Source organism: Triplophysa rosa, linkage group LG20 (assembly GCF_024868665.1).
Source record: "Triplophysa rosa linkage group LG20, Trosa_1v2, whole genome shotgun sequence".
Lineage (NCBI taxonomy): Eukaryota > Metazoa > Chordata > Actinopteri > Cypriniformes > Nemacheilidae > Triplophysa > Triplophysa rosa.
Genome location: NC_079909.1, coordinates 8,708,067 through 8,729,000, shown reverse-complemented (window position 1 = coordinate 8,729,000; position 20,934 = coordinate 8,708,067). Strand labels below are relative to the sequence as shown.

The window sequence follows — 20,934 nt, the reverse complement described above, 5'->3', positions numbered from 1 at the left end:
GCGAGGTGTTGAGCCGTAAAGTCTCCCATTGGCATTGTAAAGATCTTTTAAAACGGCCAGAATTTTTAAAGGGAATCTTGGCTGCTTTTCAAAGTCGTATTTAAATGTGTATCATTTCTGAACGGCTAGCTCTGCTTTAGATTTATGCTGTAGATTAACGCAGAGCAAAGAAGATGAGAATTCGTGGGAGGGATGTCAAACCTTTGACCGTAACTGCAGTGGGGGGTCAGGGGTGAGGGGCGTAATGGAAAACAAGAAGCTGGGCGAACGCCTTTTTCTTCCCATCTGCTGTCAAAATGTGAATCCGGGGAGAATTTCAGTTTATTTATTGGTACATTGATTTTTTTGGGGGGGGGGCCATGTCAGACTAGCAGATCACAGGAATGTTAGAAACGGCGTTCTCCAGCTGGAACGTCTAATGTTTGTTCTCTAGGCCAGGGAGGCCGAATTAACGGGATACTTTATATAAGGAGCGCTGTCACCAAACCTGATGCCCTGAAGGGCCGAGGTAGGATACATCAGGGTGGGGGAGCTGAGGGAAAGACATTATCTTGATGAAGCTCTGATCAATACAGCCAGTGTAAGCCAATGAAATCCAGATAGCATCTCTTTTAATAGAGATTAGACTCTGCAAGTTCAACATGTGCCCATCTGATTTAAGAGACGGCTCGGTCTCCCCAGTTAACTGTTTATGGTGGAAATCAATTTTGGCTTCTTCTCTGACTTGCAAGCTCAAATCAGAGGGCCAAGATCTGGGGGTGTGGCTTTCTGATATGCAAAGCTCTGTGGGGGAGATCTTCGCCATTTCTCTTTTCTTTTGTCATGTCAGGTGGATACATACCTCCTTTTCTACATATTTTCTTGCCGGGTTTTCTTGCACATTCCTTGGATATTCTTTTTACTGCAAAGTGAATAGAAGACTAAAAAATAACATGGGCGTCCGATATGGACATTAGCATGCAACAGCACTATCTGACTGAAAGAGAAAATGTTAAGCAAAATCAAGTTGTCTGTCTTAAATCATCGTCATTATTATCATAGAAATGTCCACTTTTTGGTTCCCCAGACACAATTATAAGCAGCTTACTGTCAAGTGTCTGTGCTACATGTAAAGGGGGTTCGATTTCACCTAAAATGGACGTGCTGCAGCACACAAAAAGATTTGCATGTGCAAAGGATGATGGGGTGGACACACACGTACAACTTCAGTCACTCGCACACACTCGCGGTCATGAAAGCAGCGGCATGCATTTGGCATGCAGATGTCATGCTGGGTTTTTCGCTGCACTCGCTACATTCTTCACAAGGGAAAACTGACACAGTGAGTTGACATGGACAGGTCCGTCCATCCTGCCCGCACATACACTCACCATCCTCCGTTGGCACGTATATGTTTAAGAAAAGGCAGTCCTCGCTCTGGTCTTGTACGTAGGACGATACCACGTCGATACTGTTGGTGAACCAAACCGGCAGCATAACGTCTGGTAGCCTGCCCTCCAGCAGGGTTTGAGGACAAACGGGGCCGAATTGAGTAGCGTTACGGATATCTGACCACGAGATGGGAGGTTCGGGCGGTTGAAAGCGTCGTTCCCCCGTAGGGGGCGCAGCATAGGGGACGCCCAGAAATTGGATGACGGGACCCAAGATCTCATTGTTGAGTTCTTTTTTGAATCCTCGCAGTTTGCCGTAAGTGGTAGTGACCACTGGATCCGTCTCGTCCAGTTTTTGCGAGGCAGCTAGCTGGGCGTGCAAGGCCAAGCCCAATATCCAACACAAGAACGGCAGATCCAGGCTAGCGCTGAGGCTTAGCCGTAGAAACATGGCCTTCCAGACACCGCCCAAGCGGTTTGGTCGTTGTAAAGCCATCCTGATCCCTCTTCACTACGCTAGTCCCACCGCTGGCGGCGCTACTTTATATCCAGTTGCGCGAAAGAAACGATCAAACCCAAGATAACAGGCCTTCCGAGAGCGAAGCTGTCAAAAATCTCAAAGGCTTTTCGCATGGCAAGTATTCCCACATGGATTTCTGTAAGCATCCGAACATCAGAAAGCCTACGATTTGTCAGGTTCCATCCTATTGACAATGTAGATTTCCATCCCGGCTACGCAAGAGGCAGGGAGTTAGGGGCAGGGTTGGGGGAGGCATTTGCGGCAGGTCATCCACAGATAAATCAAGCCCGGTCTCGTCGTCGGTCTATATCCTGTTGGAAATAAAAAAAGAATTCATTAGCAGTGAGGCAGATGGGAGAGCAGGTTTATTGGCTTTTGCATGCCTGCTATCAAGCAGAATGTTCGAGCTCGACGGCATGACACAGCATCTATCATACAGATCCATTGCGTCAGTTGAAAGAAGTCTCAGCCAATCGCAAATCAAATACTTTTTCAAAACAACCAGAGAGAGAAGATTATATAACACAGTGGTACTTAACAAAACAAAACAGTACTTAACAGGACACCAAACAAAGTACTTCTCATCGGGCCGAATTCACTAAACAGTTGTCACATCTGTGTTTAGTATTTCAGAGTGTACTAACCACCTGCAGCACTGAAATTATGCCTATTTTCATATAAATATAGCTTATTGTAAATGCAAAAAGTGGGCAGTCGGGTGTGGGTGTCTACAAAGAGAAAAACATCATTGCATCGCAGCTACTACTGTACTGTATATCCCCAACTTTATGATTTCCAGACATTTTTTCAACCTTACCAATGTGTGAAAACTATTTTGGGATCCTCAACAGAACAAAAGTCTCAATAAAGAACAGAGGTTCATTTATAAACCGTAGGCCAGTCTTCCCCAGTGGACCTTGTTATGGGCAGATTCGGATCAGGCCTTCGTGCGGCACGGTAAATGAGAAAAGCGCTGCTGCTTCCACGGACCCACAACAGGGTTTATGTTCCACCATAATGGGACATTTGTTTTGAGTATTACTGTACAGCCACACACAGCCTCGCCTGCCCGCGACCTTCCAACAAGCAGATCATTCACGACCAGCCCTGGAAGTGTCACTAGATCCGGCAGGAGATCCACACAAGCAGACAGAGAGCAGACAAGGCTGAATGGAACAGCAGGAACTGACCTTTCTTCCACCTCCCGTATAATGGCATCCGCAGACAGTGCTTAAAGAGCCTCCATTATGTCTGATCAAAATACGCGGCCCGAGGTCTAATCTTCTGTAATAAAATGGACCAATTTCAGTAATAACATTCACATTTTGATTCTTAAGATGTTGAAGAAGATGCTGCTGTAATTTTGATTCATTTGGTTGGAACGTCCTGTCTCAAATATTACAATTGTCCCAAACAAGTTTATAACATGGTGAAGTATGTCAAACGATTAATCACAATTAATCGCATCCAGAGTACAAGTTTGTGTTTACATGTCTGTGTACTGTGCATATTTATTTTGTATTTATAAACAATGCACACACATGTACATATATATATTTAGGAAATATTTACATGTATTTATTTATATTTTCCAATCATTGAAATTATATATAAATGTTTATACATTTTTATGTTATATTTGTCTTAAATATATACATGTATGTGTATGTTTTTATAAATACAAAAATAATATGCACATTACACAGGCATTATGTAAACACAAACTGTTATTCTGGATGTGATTAATCGCGATTAATCGTTTGAAAGCCCTAGACTCCGTTTTGACATAATTATTATTCAACCAATAAGAAATTAAGGATTACATTGTTAAAAATCACTGAATTCCAAACCAGATGAAAGAAAAAAACATTAATGTAAAGATTAAAATACATACATCTCAATACGTATATTATCATATCGCCAGTTCTCACATCAATTTGTTAATTGATACCAAATAGTTTTCTTTAGCTGCTGTATGACTAGCAGATCTCACTCCAGCCCGGCTGACATTTCTGTCCTCCTCACTTCATATTTCTAAACAAATTGCTGCTATTGATGACAGCTTACCAATGATATGCTTTAAAAACATGCAAAACACCATGTGCCTTTAATAAATAAGACAAGCAGATAAACACGGACATGAGATGAGCAATCCACTGCATCCACTCCGTATTATTGATTAGCCTATAAAATGGCCAGCGAGAGTTTACAATAGTGTGTCGGAATAAAACTGGACTTCAATAGCCTACCACGTCTGACAAAACAAGCAACTATCTAGAGAGTTAAAAAAAATGTAAAAGCGAGACATACAGTAGGGTTTGGCGCAAAGTGAAATGAGAGATAAAGACTTGAAATCTGCATCCTCTGAGAGTCCGTAACAATCTCAGCAGCGATCTTAATACAAGTGCGACCTAGCGGAAAAAATACGGCATCCGGAGAACAGACTCTAAATCTCCATAGAGTATAAACAATCTGGACTTCTTCAAGTGCCTTTAAAAATGTTTCTGCGTTTTCTCTATTGAGGTAAATCTACTCATTCTAACGGGCTGGTATTCTGGTGACATCTTACTCCTACAGTATAGCATTTGTCATGGATATGAAACTGCCAGATAATGAGATCCGACAATTTGTCACGTTGATTACTTCTCTCAAAGAATATTAGGGCGTCCAGGTACTCAGATGAGATTTCTTATGTGACCAGAATCACACTTTGAAAACTTCTCATTTTACCATCTAAAAATAATCCAAACCCTTGAATCCTGCTTTTAAGAACAGGCAGATATTGCATTTTATAAAATAGACACAATAATGGTATAGTAGTAACACTTTGACACGTCAAAGACAAATTCACATGCATTAGGAAATAACTTGGATAACCAAATCGAGTGGTATCTGCAAATAAATCATGCTAAAGCTTTTCTGAGAACTAACACGTTTCTTCACCATGCGCACAAACATGTTCGCTACCAAAGTCAATAGACTACTGAATAGACTACCAATACTACTGATTATCGTTTGTTTATCTTATTCATTTGTAAAATGAAAGTATTTCATTTCCCTTTGTAAACTAAATTAGCGCACGAGTGTGCGCGAGTCTTATTAGGACGCATTAACTGACTATGTACCCTAATCTACGCTTAAGTACTTTTAAGCGTAGTTTACTTTGTAGAGTCTTAACATGTTGACTTGACTAATCTTTTAATGAATAACATTGTATTAAAAGCACATTTAACTTTGCACTGCATAAAATAAACAAGAGCTTAACAGGAACTTAGATTTATTTAACAAAATCATCTTCATTAAATCGTTTTGTCTTTTGTAATCAGTGAACACAAGGTAGTGGGGAAATATTGTATGTTTTTCTAAATATTAATGCAACCGATGGACTGCAAAATGCAGATCACAGAGTGGGCTTAAACATGACACATTTGTACAGTTTGCACAGGTGCCAAAACAACAACACGGTTCATCACATTACCTACTGGCACAATGCATTGACAACAAGAACAAAGTATTCAAATGTTTTTGTTTCAGTTTTTAAAAATACATCTCAAATTTTATTGCAAAAATAAATAAAATAAACAATATAATGCAGTGAAGGTTTCAGGTGTGGCTTATGTATCCAAATAGTTTGCAGACCCACAGTATGGCGTATCCTTGTTGTTTGTTCCCGGTGCTTTTGACATCTTTGTCTCCATGTTTTGGTTTTCTGTTTGCATACTCCTTACATTTTCTGACTGCTTTCTGCTCGAAATCTTTGCTTTTAAACCCAGGGAATGTACTGGACTTCTCACTTACACTTTACATCGAACAGTCTCTGCGAGGAGTCCAGCACTCATACAGTAATAGAGCATCTAAATATTATTCATGTATTTGAATATAAGTGACAGACAACAGCAGCAGCACTTTTGTTTTACTGTGATTATCCTTTTATTGTAATAAACTGAAAAACAAGTCGAAAATGACATGACTAATTACAACATGACCAAACACCATAAGGGCTGAAACATTTGATTTACTTGTGTTTTTGATTTATATAAACAAAAATTGTGAATAATGCATTGTTTTATTACTTTTAATTTTAACAATTAATTTTAAATTGTGCACATGAATAAAACCATTTTCTCCCCTGTCTTTGCGCAGAAATGCAAAGCACACATTCATTTCATTTTAATATACAGATTCAAGTTGCTTGGCTTATAAAAAACCCCAAAGCTAAAATTGCTTTACTATATGCGACAATAATCTCATTTTCTCTTATCTACCCCCACACATCCACAACAGATGACAAATATCCAGCATTCAGGAGACAATATTCATATTCTTTCCTCTTCTGAACTCTTGGCATACGGGCATCAGAGGATAATGGAGCAAGGCTCTCGATGGCTGATTATTTCAGCAAACTCCATCAGAAGTTGTGAACACGAGCCAGAACGGTGAGTTACTGCGGATCAAAACAGCGGCCATTCCATCAGCGTTTGCTCAGGCCCACGCAAGCTCACACTCACCTTAATGATCTCATCTCAGCCGTAATAAGACTTTGAGAGAAATTTATAGGCCAAAGTTTATATGATTATTTGGGTGGATATGCTTAGCTTGCAGGTCAGGGAAAGGAATGGAGTTTAGGGAGTCTGAGTTCTGATTGAAAAGCCTCAAGAGTTTATTAGGCCTGCGATCACATGGCCGGCTCCCCAGACTCATTAAAAATGGACCAGCGTTTGCGTGATGGAGTAATCCATCGTATCATTAGCCGAAATGCTAACACCGCTCACGCACCACTCGCGAGCGCCGCAACAAAGTGACAGCTGACATCAGGTCTTTTTTTAAACCGCGTCTTAGCTAAATATAAACAGAATGTCTCAAGAGAAACCTGCAAGGATTAAAAGGGATAGTTGCTCTCCCTCATATCATTACAAACCCATGTGCCGTTATTTTTGTGTTTGTGGACCCTAGAAAAATATGTTCAAAAGTTCAAAGTGACCATAGATATCACGGCGCAAAAAAATGATAAAAGCTTTTTAAAAGCAATATGGAGTAGTTCACATGACTCATCTTCTATATTTCAGCTGTTGCCTTATATATATAGCTGTGCTATAAGAGGCATATTGACAGTTTTCATGAAGGCAGGCGAAATGACTTAAGTGAAAAAAAGTCATGTGCATGACTTATTTGGTGCCTTTATAGTGAATTTTCAGACTTTATTGTCAGTTTTAAAGCCTGACATTCTGTGGTCTTTATGCACTACAATAATACAGAAAAGTAAAAATTAACAAACATTAAAATAAACATTTTTGAAAATAAAAGCTGTATGGTTTGAAATGACATGAGGGTGAACTACTTTTATTTTAGGTCAACCTTTAAGAGACTGATGAGACCCTGTTAAAATGCAGAGTAATGTAACATGCAATGAGAACACATTTATCCTCCGGGACGTCTAAGGGCCGCAGATGAAAACAGGACAACACATGCATGAAACATTCAAAAATGGGTTGACAACAAATTTGGAGGCCTTGGATTTTTGTCCTCAGACGACTATGTGCAAGCAGTCATCAGTCAAACTGAAAGACAGAGAGAGAGAGAGAGGGAGGGAGAGAGAGATGATGTGCATTGCTTGTTCACACTTTCATTGACAGTTTCACAAGGCCTTCCAACTTTAAGCCACTCCCTAAAGATCCATAAACGCACGTACAGTATATGCAAATGTACACACATATACATGCACACACAATTAAGCACAGCTCATTCACGGCACCGACACAAGCAAACACTCACAGAAACGCTGATGTGTGTGACCACCACTAAGTCTTTGCATTATTCATTAGAAAAGTAGAGCTGGAGGCAGATCTGCATGCCCAACACAAACACACTCGCCCGTTTCTTCACATATACAAACACACACAAGAGTAAACATTCACACACCCAAACAGAAAGATTCTCATATGCCATTCAGGTGGTTCTGAGCAATCTATCTCTTTCCTCTTCTCAGTCCCCTCAAGGACGCACGCAGAGATGGCAATATACTCTTTGAAATGATAAACTTGTTCAAAATTTGGCAACCGGTAGAAGTTTGACTGCAGTAGAAGGTCTAGTGCTTTCTGCAACTTAAACTGGCCAAGATTAGACAGGAAAGGCAATCGGTCATAGTTTGTTTTGTTTTTCCATGTTGTTTAAGGGGGACAATATCAAAGATATCACAAAAATACACGGCAGTGAAAAATATTCATACTGTGTCACGCCCCGCAAACAATCTTACAAACAACACTTTAAAACATGTAAAATTAGCACTTATTAGGAGAAAGTATTTACCAGTTTGGTGTGCAATATGCATCAGATGGTTAGCAAAGAGATCTATGGATGTGCTGTCTGATGCGGAGACTGGGTGCAAGTCAATGGATAACTGGTGGGTGGAGGTAAATGCTATATGCACATAGGGTGAAAAGATAAATGCTATATGCACATAATAACATGCACAGTTGGAATAGACAAATAAATAAGCTTTTTAACTTTCACAAGGGAATATACTTGCTTTATTTTGTCCCCTGCAGTATCTTCATCTGTCTTTTTATACTATGTAAAAACCTACTAAAATACAATTTTGGAAAATTGTCAGTTAAGGGTCCAGTGTATGAAATTTAGCGGCATCTAGCGGGTAGGTTGCGAACTGCAACCAACGGCTCACTCCACCCCTCCCTTTCGAACTGTGGCTAACACAGAACTAAGATGTCATAACATTTGCCGAAGGCGTTAACGTATTTATGAAACGCGCTCTGTAGAGCAGTTTGACCGTTTAGGGCTTCTGTAGAAACAACATGCTGAATTCCATGTAAGGGGACCCGCGGTGTTGAATATGGATAAAAATAGCTCATTTTAATGTAATAAAAACACAACTAACTTCATTATGTAAGGTCTTTATACACTTCTGGACACATAGCTATGTATAGATGCGTTTCTGTCAATAGATCCTCAAAAAAATGACACACTGAATTAGTTTATTTTATATGTAACATTTCTATAATCTTATGTAATATCAATGTGGTGATATAGCGTCACCTCTTGAGATCCAACGTAAAATGTAATTCCTAAACCAAAAACTCTTAAAACTCACAAAACAGAAAATATTTAAAAATATAACAAAAATGTTGGAAAATAATAATATTCAGCCTATTTCGCCTGACTTCAATTGTGTGAAACCACTAAAACCTTTCTCTCTTTCTCTCTGCTGGTGCTTTCAGAGAAAATGGCTCCTCCCACACACGGTGTAGAAGGGCATCAGGATCATGCATCTGAACGCTGCGTGTGTGGGATTAGCATTTTCACATGAAATAAATTGCAGATTAGATTTCTCCTAATGCATTTGCAGACAGCCTCTATGATGTTCTCTGAGCTAAGAGGTCCTGGGGACCCCTCCTCAAAAGCAACCTAGTCAAATAACTGGACGATCCAATTATACTGGCTGCTATCAAAGTCATCATAATTACAGATTTATTGGGAAGGTGGCGTAATTTGAAAGCAGCACAAGGCGGGCTGTAAACATGAATGAGATAACCAGGTGTATCTTTATCCTGCTTTATACGAGGGGTGCCGAACAGGTTTTGAAGGCGCTATCTTGGAATGATTCGGCTAAACCCATAAAGTGCTTGACAGATTCAGTCTGATCGCATGTGGGACATCTGATTCACATAAATGTCAGATTACCCTCTGGTCAATGGTCGTTTGTTGAGGTTTAAAGCTGGTGACGCAGCGAGATGGGTGATAAACATAAAGACAATTTTCCTATCCAAGCTATGTGGAAAAGCAAGGCAGATAAACAACAACTTTGACCTGACCGGAACCAAATTCTGTGTTTAAAAGAGATTATTAATTAAATATGTTTACTGGTTTGGTTAAAAGTAAACAAAAATCAGTTCCAATCCACTTGCACAGAAAGTGCACACAACAGACGCCTCTTTTATTCAAAAGAGTTTTGTTTCTAGATTTGGTGAACATTCCACAGTCCATGTTTTATCTTTCGTCTGGAGCGAGTGTGAAGAGCAGACACAAGCTTCATCTGGCAGAAAATGAGGTGGGGGGGGCACATGGCTGCCTAGCTCTCACACCTTTCGAACGACAAGACACCCATCGATCCACACCGTCCTCACACTCCACTGCTGATAGAGAGGTGGGAAGTGGAATTTTAACTGCTATAACTACGGGGAGGTGGGAGCCAACTGGATCCCAGAACGGTGTTCTTCTCTGAAACAAACGCACCAGTCCATTTAGACAGTTTAACTTTGTCTGGCACTTTCTAGCCCTCAGAACATTCGGTGCCTGACATCCATTGCCTTTAAAAGCTTGAAAAATGTGTTTTTCGACCAAAACCCGGCCACAGTCCTGTGGGACAATAAAAATGGCTGCCAGTTTATCAAAAATGGCTGTGCGCAAACAGATGGAGAAAGGTCAAGTCCTGCCAAGCAGGGGATCTCGGACAACGCAGACCTGACCACAAGAGAATAGAAGTACTCTTGATACACTTGAGCCGTGATGAAAGCTGAATTTCCAATGGATCAAACCAACTAAAAAAAGAGAATCAAAAGACACATGGCAAGTGCCTCGTAATAAGCATTGTGTCTGTCGCGAAGGATGCCCATAAGGGAAACCACATCATAAGCTGAACATTGTTAACGGATCTCCTCAGGATTGTGGATTTCGAGGGTCTTTTATGTGCAACGTGTTTGTGTAAACTGTGCCATACAATATAATTCTGTATGATTTTAGCCAATTAAATTGCAGCTTTTTGCTTTTAAGACTTAAACATCACAAACACCAGACAGAAGATATTTATTCGAAACGTTCAGACAGTCTCGCCAACTTAATTGGGAACATGCACGTCAAACAACCGGAAATGATTTGATTGACAGCGCTACACAAGTTCACATCTGTACTACACAGTCGCTGAGGTGTATTCAAAACTGTGCCAAAGGATCAAGGCACTAGGGAATAATGAAAGGTGAACAGACTGTAGCGGGCCTAATGCCTTTTCTCATCAAATGCACGGCAAATCTCGAACCTGACAGCACAGATATGTGAAGCACACAGCACTGCGTATTCTTCAAAGGGCAACCATTGTCGTTTCCCACCAGGTTGCTACGAACAGCGATGTCAGCTATGCCTAAATTATTACAGCAAAATAATAGTTTTCGAGCACTGGAAAAAACAAAACAAGCAAGAGACAGTTAGACACAGGCATGTTTCTGCACAGTAAAACAAAGTAAAGAAACAGTGCACTAATCAGGATGTATGCAGGACGACAAATCACATTGCCTTAATCACATTTAATGGTCCACCACTATCACTAAATTAATATTCTATGTGAACACAACGTGGTTGAAGGAAAGTAAGGCATTACATTTGTATGTATCCAAGACACACCAGTTGGTTGGCACACCAGCAATATGGATTTCCAACCTGAACTCACAGAAATTTGTAACTATTTTTCGAGGTGGTTAATTCGTATGAACTCGTATAATGTGAATTGTACAAAAACGTCCATTTATTAGAAAAAGCAATAGTGAAGCCCCTACCCTAAACATAACGTCACTGGTGTGAAAGCAAACCGTATTAAAACCTATGAATAAGACCGTACAAATTCATACAAATGAAGTATGTTGTTTTATGTTATGTTTTAATTGCACTGGTCATGTCCTTGTGATTTTCACTGACACAAGTGCGGATGTGACTACTTTATAAGTGTATTTGTCAGCTATGATTAATTTATTTCGCAATGGTAAGCTAATAATAATATTTGATCATTTAGCTGTTGGGTCAGATTTTGTGACAGTAACACTATATACAGCATACAATCTTACTGTATCTCTATTTACAGAGAGCCAGTTATGATATCGATGACGGGTTTTGTCCAAACAACCAGACATACAACAGCAACTATGACATTCTCTAAAACACTCATATTATAAAGCTGTCAAAACATTACAATAAGAGATGAGCACTATACTATATTTAGACTGTAAATCTTATTATATTTGTATTGTCATTGTGTTGAATGTCTGTACTAGAAGCTTCCAACACCAAAGAAAATTCCTCGTGTGTGCAAGCACACTTGGCAATAAAGCTCTTCTGATTCTGATTCTATACAGCTGGAGGTACACAGTATAGAAATACAATCTCACACGTCACATCAAGACCACAGCTCAAAAATCCTTTCAAACCATAAACAAACACTCCCAGTCGCCCATGGTGAAATGTAAGAATTTTATGATGACACCCACCCAGCATCCACACACACGCGACTAAACTACGACGTACGCGCAGACTGCTGATTGTGAAACCACCCTGATATCACAGAATGAAGAGCACCGATAAAAATAAACAAAGCCGCGCAAATTCATCACCACGTAAGCACGCAAAGCTTTCCTATCAACTCTACCAACCAATGAGTGAACTTGAATGTCCTGACAGAAAAACGTAAGAAAAACAAAGTACATGGATACAAAATAAAACAGAAACGTTTTTGAGGTAGGGAGAACATAATGAGTGTTCATCTGAAGACAAAAATGGCCCTCGGAAACGGCCGTCTTCATTTATCAGAAGCCATGAACCAACATTAGCTGGAAGAGTCAAAGCTTCCATTATTTATGGACTGGCTCCCTCCCCTGTACACATCAGGTACCTGGTCTTCACACAGAGGGGGAATAAAACTCCACAACGCGAGTTTTTTTTTTTTTACAAAATGACGATTATTAATCATGCATGGACTACCTTTATGAAAGCCGCAAATATAATAAGTTGTCTGAAGCAATACATCGCCATAAATGACTATATAGGCTATTCATCCTGTGACGTTCTCAACGAACCGAATCAAGCGAATAAAAACATACCCACAACTGACAACCTGGTCAAGTTTCTGGTCTAGATTTCGGGAAACCATGTCGCTCTCTTCACAACATTAACGCTACGTGTAATATGGTTTCAAGGGACATGAGAACGGCGCTGGTGACGAACTATCGACAACACGCGACAAAATGTCAAAAAGCATCAAATATTTCATGCTTAGAGATGAGATACATTCATCTAAACGCAGTAGGAATAGCTCACACGGTCATCTCACGAATGGCAAGTTTGCTTGATCATTACGCGCCGTTTTCTGTCATTGCGCCATGCAGATCTGCACAAGTTGTGCCCAGAACTTGTGCCCCCCCCCCCCCATCCGCTGAAACAGAATGCAAAATGCGTTAAAATCTCCATGCAGACGATGTGCGCCCAAATGCGTTCCGATGCAAAAAGCGCGACGCGATGATGGCACAGTTTCTTCAAGACCTCATTATCAGTCAATTAATGCGAGCTCAAGTCATTTGTCGGATTAATTATAATTAAGTCGGGTAAAATGAGACTCACCTTAATCAAACACAGAGTAAGCCATTCTGATGCGAGTCAACGGGGTGCGCATTAGTCCTCACTTTAAACACATTTCACTTTATTTTATTAAAAGGCTTATTTAAGTTATCTGTCTGTAGCTCGCGACACAGAAGCAACGAGTGATAAATATATTAAATCGTGAGAAAAGCGCTCTCCTCATTCTGTTATAAGTCAGGAGATGTTTTTCTGAAGACCACAGTTTATGGACACCAGGAAATGTAGCCTAACTAGATGCTGAATGCTCGTTTTCTCTACATTTTCCTATTAAAGCAGTTTTATTAAAGTCATGTAGTCCTGAAATGCCCGAAATGAAAACAGAACAGTAAAATCCATTCAAATACACACTGCAAGTTTACCGTGCTAATATTATCAGCTCTTCTTTCGTGTCAGAATATTTGCATTTCCAATTATGTAATGAATACAGCCACAGTCTCCTTTATAAACCAGACAAGACGCTCAGAGGAGTAGATAAAATGATGGACATAATTACCATGAAGCTTTATTTCCAATCCTCTTCAGACAATCTGCATCCTTTCCAAAATGTTCGGAGTGCATCTCTCACTAATAACGGCAGGAGGAAAAAACACAATCCGAACGAAGGGAAAAGCTTAACCACGAAACATCTGAAACAGCGACATAATTCGGTCCAACTATTTCACAGAGTAAAACAGCACATCATCTTCCTAACGCAGTTTGAGACTGATGTAAATCCACAATTCCTCGCCTCGTTGGAATAACAGATCCGATGCGGTTATCACGGTGGCGGCCTGAAAGCTCAGCGCAGTGAAGGTATAAGACTCGAGGAGGTTTTTTACCCTCGTTCCTCACGATTGTGGGTCCGTGGGTTGATAAAATGCCGATATCTCCACTTGCCCTTAGCACGGAGAGGCTCTGACTGCGAGTCTCAAATGTGGAGCAAAGACGCACCTAGCGGCGAACAGAGGAACTGCAGCGCTTCGGCTAGGTATTTTTTTAAAGGGACAATGAAAATCTTTCCCAAGTGCATCTGTTTAAAACCCATTATGGCATTTGGGGCTCATAGGTTGTGTATTTTATCTCATTTTGGTTGACCAGGAAGAATACTTATCTCGTGCTTTTGGTGGAATATCTATTTGTTCACTGATAAGTTCTCACAGAAATTGGATTGTACTAATAGGTCTCGAGGGAATATGTCAGTGTTTCAGCAGACAGGTCTATAGTGAATGAGACAACTGACCCACCCCTGTGCTGTAATGAAACCCTAAGCAACCACTTATTTGAAAGTCCCTTAGAGAGGCTATCAGTTCATCATCTCTGCCCAATTTATAGACATGTTTCACAATCAAACATTTTGAAACCTGATTTTCTGCTTACCAGTGCTTTGATAGCTTTGCATGATAAAACTGTTAATCATAACAGATCACATTCACTTGTCATTACAGCTAGAAATTTGGGCTAGAATCTTAATTGAAACTTGAAGCAGGAATTTCCACATTTAATATTCCCTTTCATATCTTATGCAGGGCAACTGCTGGATACTACAACAGCTAACATATCGTGAAAAATGGTACAACAGTGTTTGTGCCTCAGTCCTGTGGCATCATCATGTGAAGTGAAAAATGCCAATTCTCATCCAGATCATGTGATACAGTATCAGATCTGGACAAGCTCCACACGTGCCAAAACACGTTCTGAATTACTGTACTAATGTTCTCAGGTCCCCTTGAGAGAGTTAAACGGGGCTTAACACGGGCTAAAAAAATAGCAATGCCCGTTTTAAAGAATATTAAAAAGCAGAGCGAGCACAAATTGTATTACACTTGAAGTGAACTATTGAAAATTAAAATTCAATTGAATCATCAATTTAGTCATTTTTATCATGAATATACTAAATTCAGGGTTTACACAAAGTGAGGATGTAAATTCTGATTTAAATGGTATGGTATTTTCCACAGTGTCTCAGTGCTAGCAAATAATCATAATATTATAATATAATAATTTATAATAATATTATTTACGCTAATAAAGGTAATTTGAAAACTCACTATAACAACATCATGTCAACGCAAACTGTTACACTACAACCAATATGGCAAAACTACATCATACATCATACGCCACCCTCCATACAGTGATAACTATTGATTCCTTACTTGCAGTGTTGAATGAGTGTTAAAGGGATAGTTCACCCCAAAACAATTCTGTCATTTACTCACCCTCTTGTCATTTCAAACCTGTATGACTTAAAAAGATATTTTGAAGAATGCTGTTAACAAAACAATTGTGCTACCCATTCACTTGCATTGGTTTTGTGTCCATACAATAGAAGTGAATGGGTAAGTGGGAACAGGTTCGAAATGACAACATGTAAACAAGTAAATGAGGACAGAATTTTCATTTAATGGTGAACTATCACTTTAAATTGTCCTTGGTCCAGGATCTAATAATTCACAAATAACATACCGGAGTTAAATCATTCTTGAAGAACATCCCACCCCCACAGATGCATTGTGGTCCATCTTGCTCAATGTCATTCAGTCTTATATCACTTCATAAATACAACATGTTTTAATTGACATGCTCTGTTTTGGCCAGACATAGGCGGATGAGCTATTGAAAGTTTTAATGCACATTTTACATGAATTTACTGCCGTCATTAAAAGTGGAACACAGACTTGACCTCTGTTGTGATTTATTCCACCCACTGCATTTAAAAGCTGTTTCACCAATGGAAACATGATAAAAGCTGAGGTGGTTTGCTGAACGCTATGCATCTAATATCTGCTAAGAGCTCCAAGCAATGTCAATTACATGTCTTCGCTTTTAACATCCAAGCCATCAGAAAAAAACACGAATCCCACTTTTAAAACATTGTAGTGATAATTCCGTGCAACTGTATCCACCATGACAATTATGTTTAGATGACAGCTTTGCGGTCAGGACACAAACCAGCCTGTCTTTCAGAGTGACGTCTCCGCTACACTCCCGTTTAACACAGAATGCATTAAAGAGGCTCTAGAGATCTCCCCAGTCCTCATACGTTTCCTCATATGTTGTCTTTGCTGTCATTCAAAGGCAGCCACCGGCAAGCGAATTGTTCATTTTCCAGACCCGATGTAGGACAAACGTGTGGCCAGATGTTTGGGGAGATGCAGAGAGGTTTTAGATGAAAGGCTCCAGCACATGCCGGCATGGCCCCAAATGGAGCGTGCCGTGCCAGACAGACGCTGGTGTAATAACTGATCCGCCTCTGGCGGGCTTGGAGATGCGGCCCTGCTCCTGACTCCCAGGGGTCACTGCTGAGGCTCCCACACTTTCTCCCTTCCACTGTGAGTTTATTTTTCCTTACAGCAGGAGGAGGAAAAGAGGGCCAGGCTATAAATAACCAACATCGCGCATTAATAGGCACTCCGTGACTGTATCTGCTGCCGAGCAAATGCTAATTACCATATGATACAGGTGCTATATCTGCTGTTAGATGAAAACAGAGGAAGCAGTCAGACAACCGGTTAGTCACTATCTTGGAGATGGACTGAACCGAGTGCTCTTTATTGGCTACGGCGGACAGGGGCCCGGGGCCCGGGGCAAAGGCACGCCGGGTACATAGACTGGGTGATTAGTGAATGGGTCAAGTTGTAATCCAGCGGTGCATTTATCAAAGTGAAAATGCTTCCATTTTTTTATTACTGCTTGTTTCCAGCGCTGTATAAAGCCTGTCCCGTGTATATCTAGGGTTGTGTGAGGATCTGATGGCAGGGAACAACAGTCACCTAGTTTTGGTATCAGTCCCGTAACCAAATTGCCTTCCAAATGCTTTTGACAGACCCGTGAACTTTGTGCGGCTAATGCAATGTCCTATCAATTGAGTAACAGCAACATCTTTTGCACATACTGTAACATATTGTGCTTGCTACCTTCAAGACAGTAGAGTCACAATGCAAATTAATCCTTTCATTTAGATGCTTGCTGTCCTATCCTTTGTTCAGTTGTTCTTACCTGCCCTTAAGTTTGCTTTTACTGTGTGATAAATCACCTTAAAGACTGTTGCCTCTTTTGTAAAGTGCTGCGCATTCAGCCGTGTCAGATTTGAATAAGAAAATGATAACGCAAAAAGAGGATCTGCCACATTTAACACGAAAAAACGCAAGCTGGCGTCTTATTAAAATGTATGAAACCAATACGACACAGGAAAAGGTGAGGAACTGTTGCTTTTTGCCATTTTTATAGACTAGGAAAGTCAGAGATGTGATGGAATAGCAGGCATGGGATTGAGAAAAATCACACAAACTGGGTTCGAGCCGTTGCTCCCACAATAGTGACTATTGTACACCCCTAGTGATTTGTGGGATCGTGTGTAGAATATGATGCACAAATTAAACCAGCGCAATGCTGAGTTAAGGTCCACACAAACAAACCCTGAGTGCTGCTTTCGTAGAATAGTGCTCAGTTTTCCACTCAATGTCTTTCATAGTAACTCTGAATGAAAAGAGTGTCTCTCTTCTTCATAAAAACATGGTTAGAGCCAACCATGTTTCAGCAAAGTGACTCATATTGATTTCTGCAGGAGTGAGACATCAGATTTGGATCTGATGCCAAAGGGAGTCAGCAGCCTATTGTTTTTGGAGCGGGGGGCAATCATTTGATATCATCAAACTGTAATGAATCTGGAGAAAGGAGAGTTGGTGCTGAAATTAAAAGCATCCTCTGCGACCGTAAACAGGTTTCTGAAGCATAGCCCCTTGGCTAAATTCTGAGACTTCTTCATCTGAGAATTCTATAATAATATTCTGTCAACACATCTTGCTCTATACCGTTTTGCAGGATATAAACAACAATGGTCCAGAAGCACTTCCTGTTCAACACAAACACAACTGTTGGAACCAAATCAATATGTTAAGCAAATGTCTTTAAGACTTAATTATATACAGTATGTAAAAAACAAAGTGAAACAGGAAGTGCTTCTGGTCTGGACCAGTGTTGTTTACAGTTTGAAAAATAATCCAAAGATGTTGGTCAAAAAACTGCAGTCAATGATGAAACAGAAAAGTATTTATAACCCTTTCTGACCAAAATAGTCAAATGTATCATTCTGCCACAGTTTCCGAAAGATCATAAATAATAATTTAGCAAGATATAGCAGCAGTTCTGATCTAAAGGTCTATTGCCAATGTAATCGAATAAGACTATAGAATGAGAGACTAAGCGTTTAAGAGCTACCAACTGCATTTTGGAAAAGCATGGCTCTTCAGCACACAAAGACTTTTTTTAATTATATAAGGCTGGTGGAGAGTCCCAGGCAGCATGGCATGTATTGAGCGTCTACTAAATCTTGTTTATGATGTCACACAGGGGTCAACTGGCTCCTAGCAGGCTCCTGGCACTAGCAAAACAAAGCACAGTTGGGATGCTGCTGTCTGGCCCTGTCCATGGTGCTGAAACAGAAAACCTCACTTAGAGGCTTTTAATGTGTAAAAAAAAACATTTTTACATTTGGCCACTGAAGTTTTTTGAGGACTGTGTAGTGCTAGTTTCATGTCCCATATCAACAAATTTTGTGAACAAAAAGCCATTTTATTAATTTAAGAATACATTGGCTACATTAGTGTCCAGGGCTGCGTTTCCCGATAATGTTGTCTCTTAGCGCGCTACGAAGACTCTAAAGGTACACCTAAACTGAAGTTATACCTTTTCTAGGCGTGTTCCCCGAACTCTACCGTTTGAGGTTACTTAAGGTAAACCTTCTTAAGTGCGACGTTAGCAGGTGCTGTCCATGGCGGTGGTGTTGAGTAGGTTGATATCGATGCCTCGAGAATCGATTGTTCACTCTACCTTGCATTATAGAGTGGGTAAAGTATTGAGGAAACAATGTTTATTATAAAGAAATGCTTTAGAAATAGTAGATATGATATTTAGAATAGTATTTTGCAAGTGTCCGATCCCGCACCCTCACGGCCATATGTTTTCTGCATTAACCAGCTACATTAACTGGCTGTTTGGCTTCACTTGTTTTTGAAAGGGTCATTTATGTTTGCCATTGTGTGTTAATGTTCTCCACAATCTGTGTAGATTCACATTATTGGCGTAAATCACTCATTTGTGTATAGGGATAAGTGTCTCATCCAGAATGCCAATCACTCGGGGGACACCCGCAATGGCATGGAAGCCTTAATGTGCCTTCATCACGTCGTGCCTGGTGAAAGGCATACGTATGTAATCGGTGGCATGACGGAGCAGGATGTTTGTCACTGAGTGAACGCACCGCCACACCGAGGTCTTTCTCAGCCCATATTCATCCCCAAACACCTCCAGAAAACTCCTCACGGCATAAAAACGAAGAGCCGCCATGTAGCAGCTGATTTTCGGGGCTGAGGGGGTAGCTCCGTCGAGTTTCTCTTGACAAAGTTGGGCCAACAAGATGCAAGAGCTGCAGAATTTGCTCCCGTGGCAGGCTAAATTTGTGTAGAATTTTCTCTTCTGACATGGTAGCCAGGGGACTAAAATAAATTTGTGCAAATACACAAACTGGCTCCGCGAGCGGCGCCGCGTTTGATTTAAGACAACTATTCGCTGTCTCGCTGCTTAGTTTGACCAAACTCCCCATAACATTCACTCCCTTTATATAGACTACGCCTTTCCTGTCAAATGGTTTGCCAGCTGATGTGCCTTGGGATAATAGGCTGTAATTAAAAACGCTAACAACCATCAGACAATTTTATTCATGAAAACAAGTTAAAGTAAAAATGTAAATTTAATACTAAATAGAATTTTATATTAAATTATCAAATAAAATTTTATATGTGAAATTAAACTGCGATGTAGAAAAACTTTTTGCATAGCGGTATGAACCATCAAAGGCGATAAGGTATAGCTAAGAGCGGTCCAGACCAACCTTACGAAAGTATGACTTACAGAAGGTATACTTAACTAAGAAGGTTTCAGGAAACACGTATTAACGATAAGGTACAGCTTAAGGTTTAACTTAAGAACGACGTAGCGTTAAGAGGATTTCGGGAAATGCAGCCCAGATATATATCACATATCATCAAAAGTCAATAAAGTGTTAGCCAAGTTTTCAAGTAAAACAACAATGTAATTGAGACAATAGAAAAGTCGACTTCAAATATTTTACAATTAAGTGAATGTTTATCTTCTCACATATTGTGAGAACTAAAGAACAAATAGACTCAGCTGAAGACCAAAAAATATTTTTACTGTATGATTATCAGATAACGATTTCTCAGAGACAGCGACACTACCTATTTACACTGCAAATCCAATGTTGCTGTGTGAAACAGGTGTTTACGGTAATACATCACCAAGAAGACAGGCATTGTGACCATGAAGTGCACCAGACTGTACACGAACACAGCTGTATGACAGCGTGCGCTCTTGCATGCAAAAACACATGTGAGCATTAGACAGTATCGATCTGTCACACAGCACTTAGAACTGAGCTGGCACTTCCCAATTACTATCAATACTGCAGAAGGACAGGTAAGGTTGATATGATTTTACTAACAACATTAAGGACGAATAAGGACTTTAAACAGATTAGTTCAAATCCTTAAAACAATCTTCAAGCATAATTCATACGTTTCTTTTCCCTGGACTAACAGTGTCAAACTTTTCTAGGAAAATAAGCACCTACTCTGT

The 20,934-nt window shown here is 40.1% G+C and overlaps 1 protein-coding gene across 6 annotated transcripts in view; it reads right to left on the bottom strand.

The window, feature by feature from the left end:
* The window catches only part of nlgn1 (neuroligin 1), a 233,480-nt gene that overhangs the window by 170,684 nt on the left and 41,862 nt on the right, over window positions 1-20,934 (bottom strand). For 2 of the 6 annotated variants that reach the window (XM_057361849.1, XM_057361850.1), the window contains exons 1-2: window positions 13,793-14,190; window positions 1,371-2,201 (exon numbers count right to left, since the gene is read on the bottom strand). In XM_057361849.1, coding sequence (XP_057217832.1) covers window positions 1,371-1,866 — 496 coding nt within the window. In that variant the 5' untranslated portion in view covers window positions 1,867-2,201; window positions 13,793-14,190. Of the gene's footprint in view, window positions 1-841; window positions 902-1,370; window positions 2,202-3,080; window positions 3,153-13,281; window positions 13,381-13,792; window positions 14,191-20,934 lie in introns of those variants that run through there. The other 4 variants (XM_057361844.1, XM_057361846.1, XM_057361848.1 and 1 more) reach the window with 4 other exon arrangements.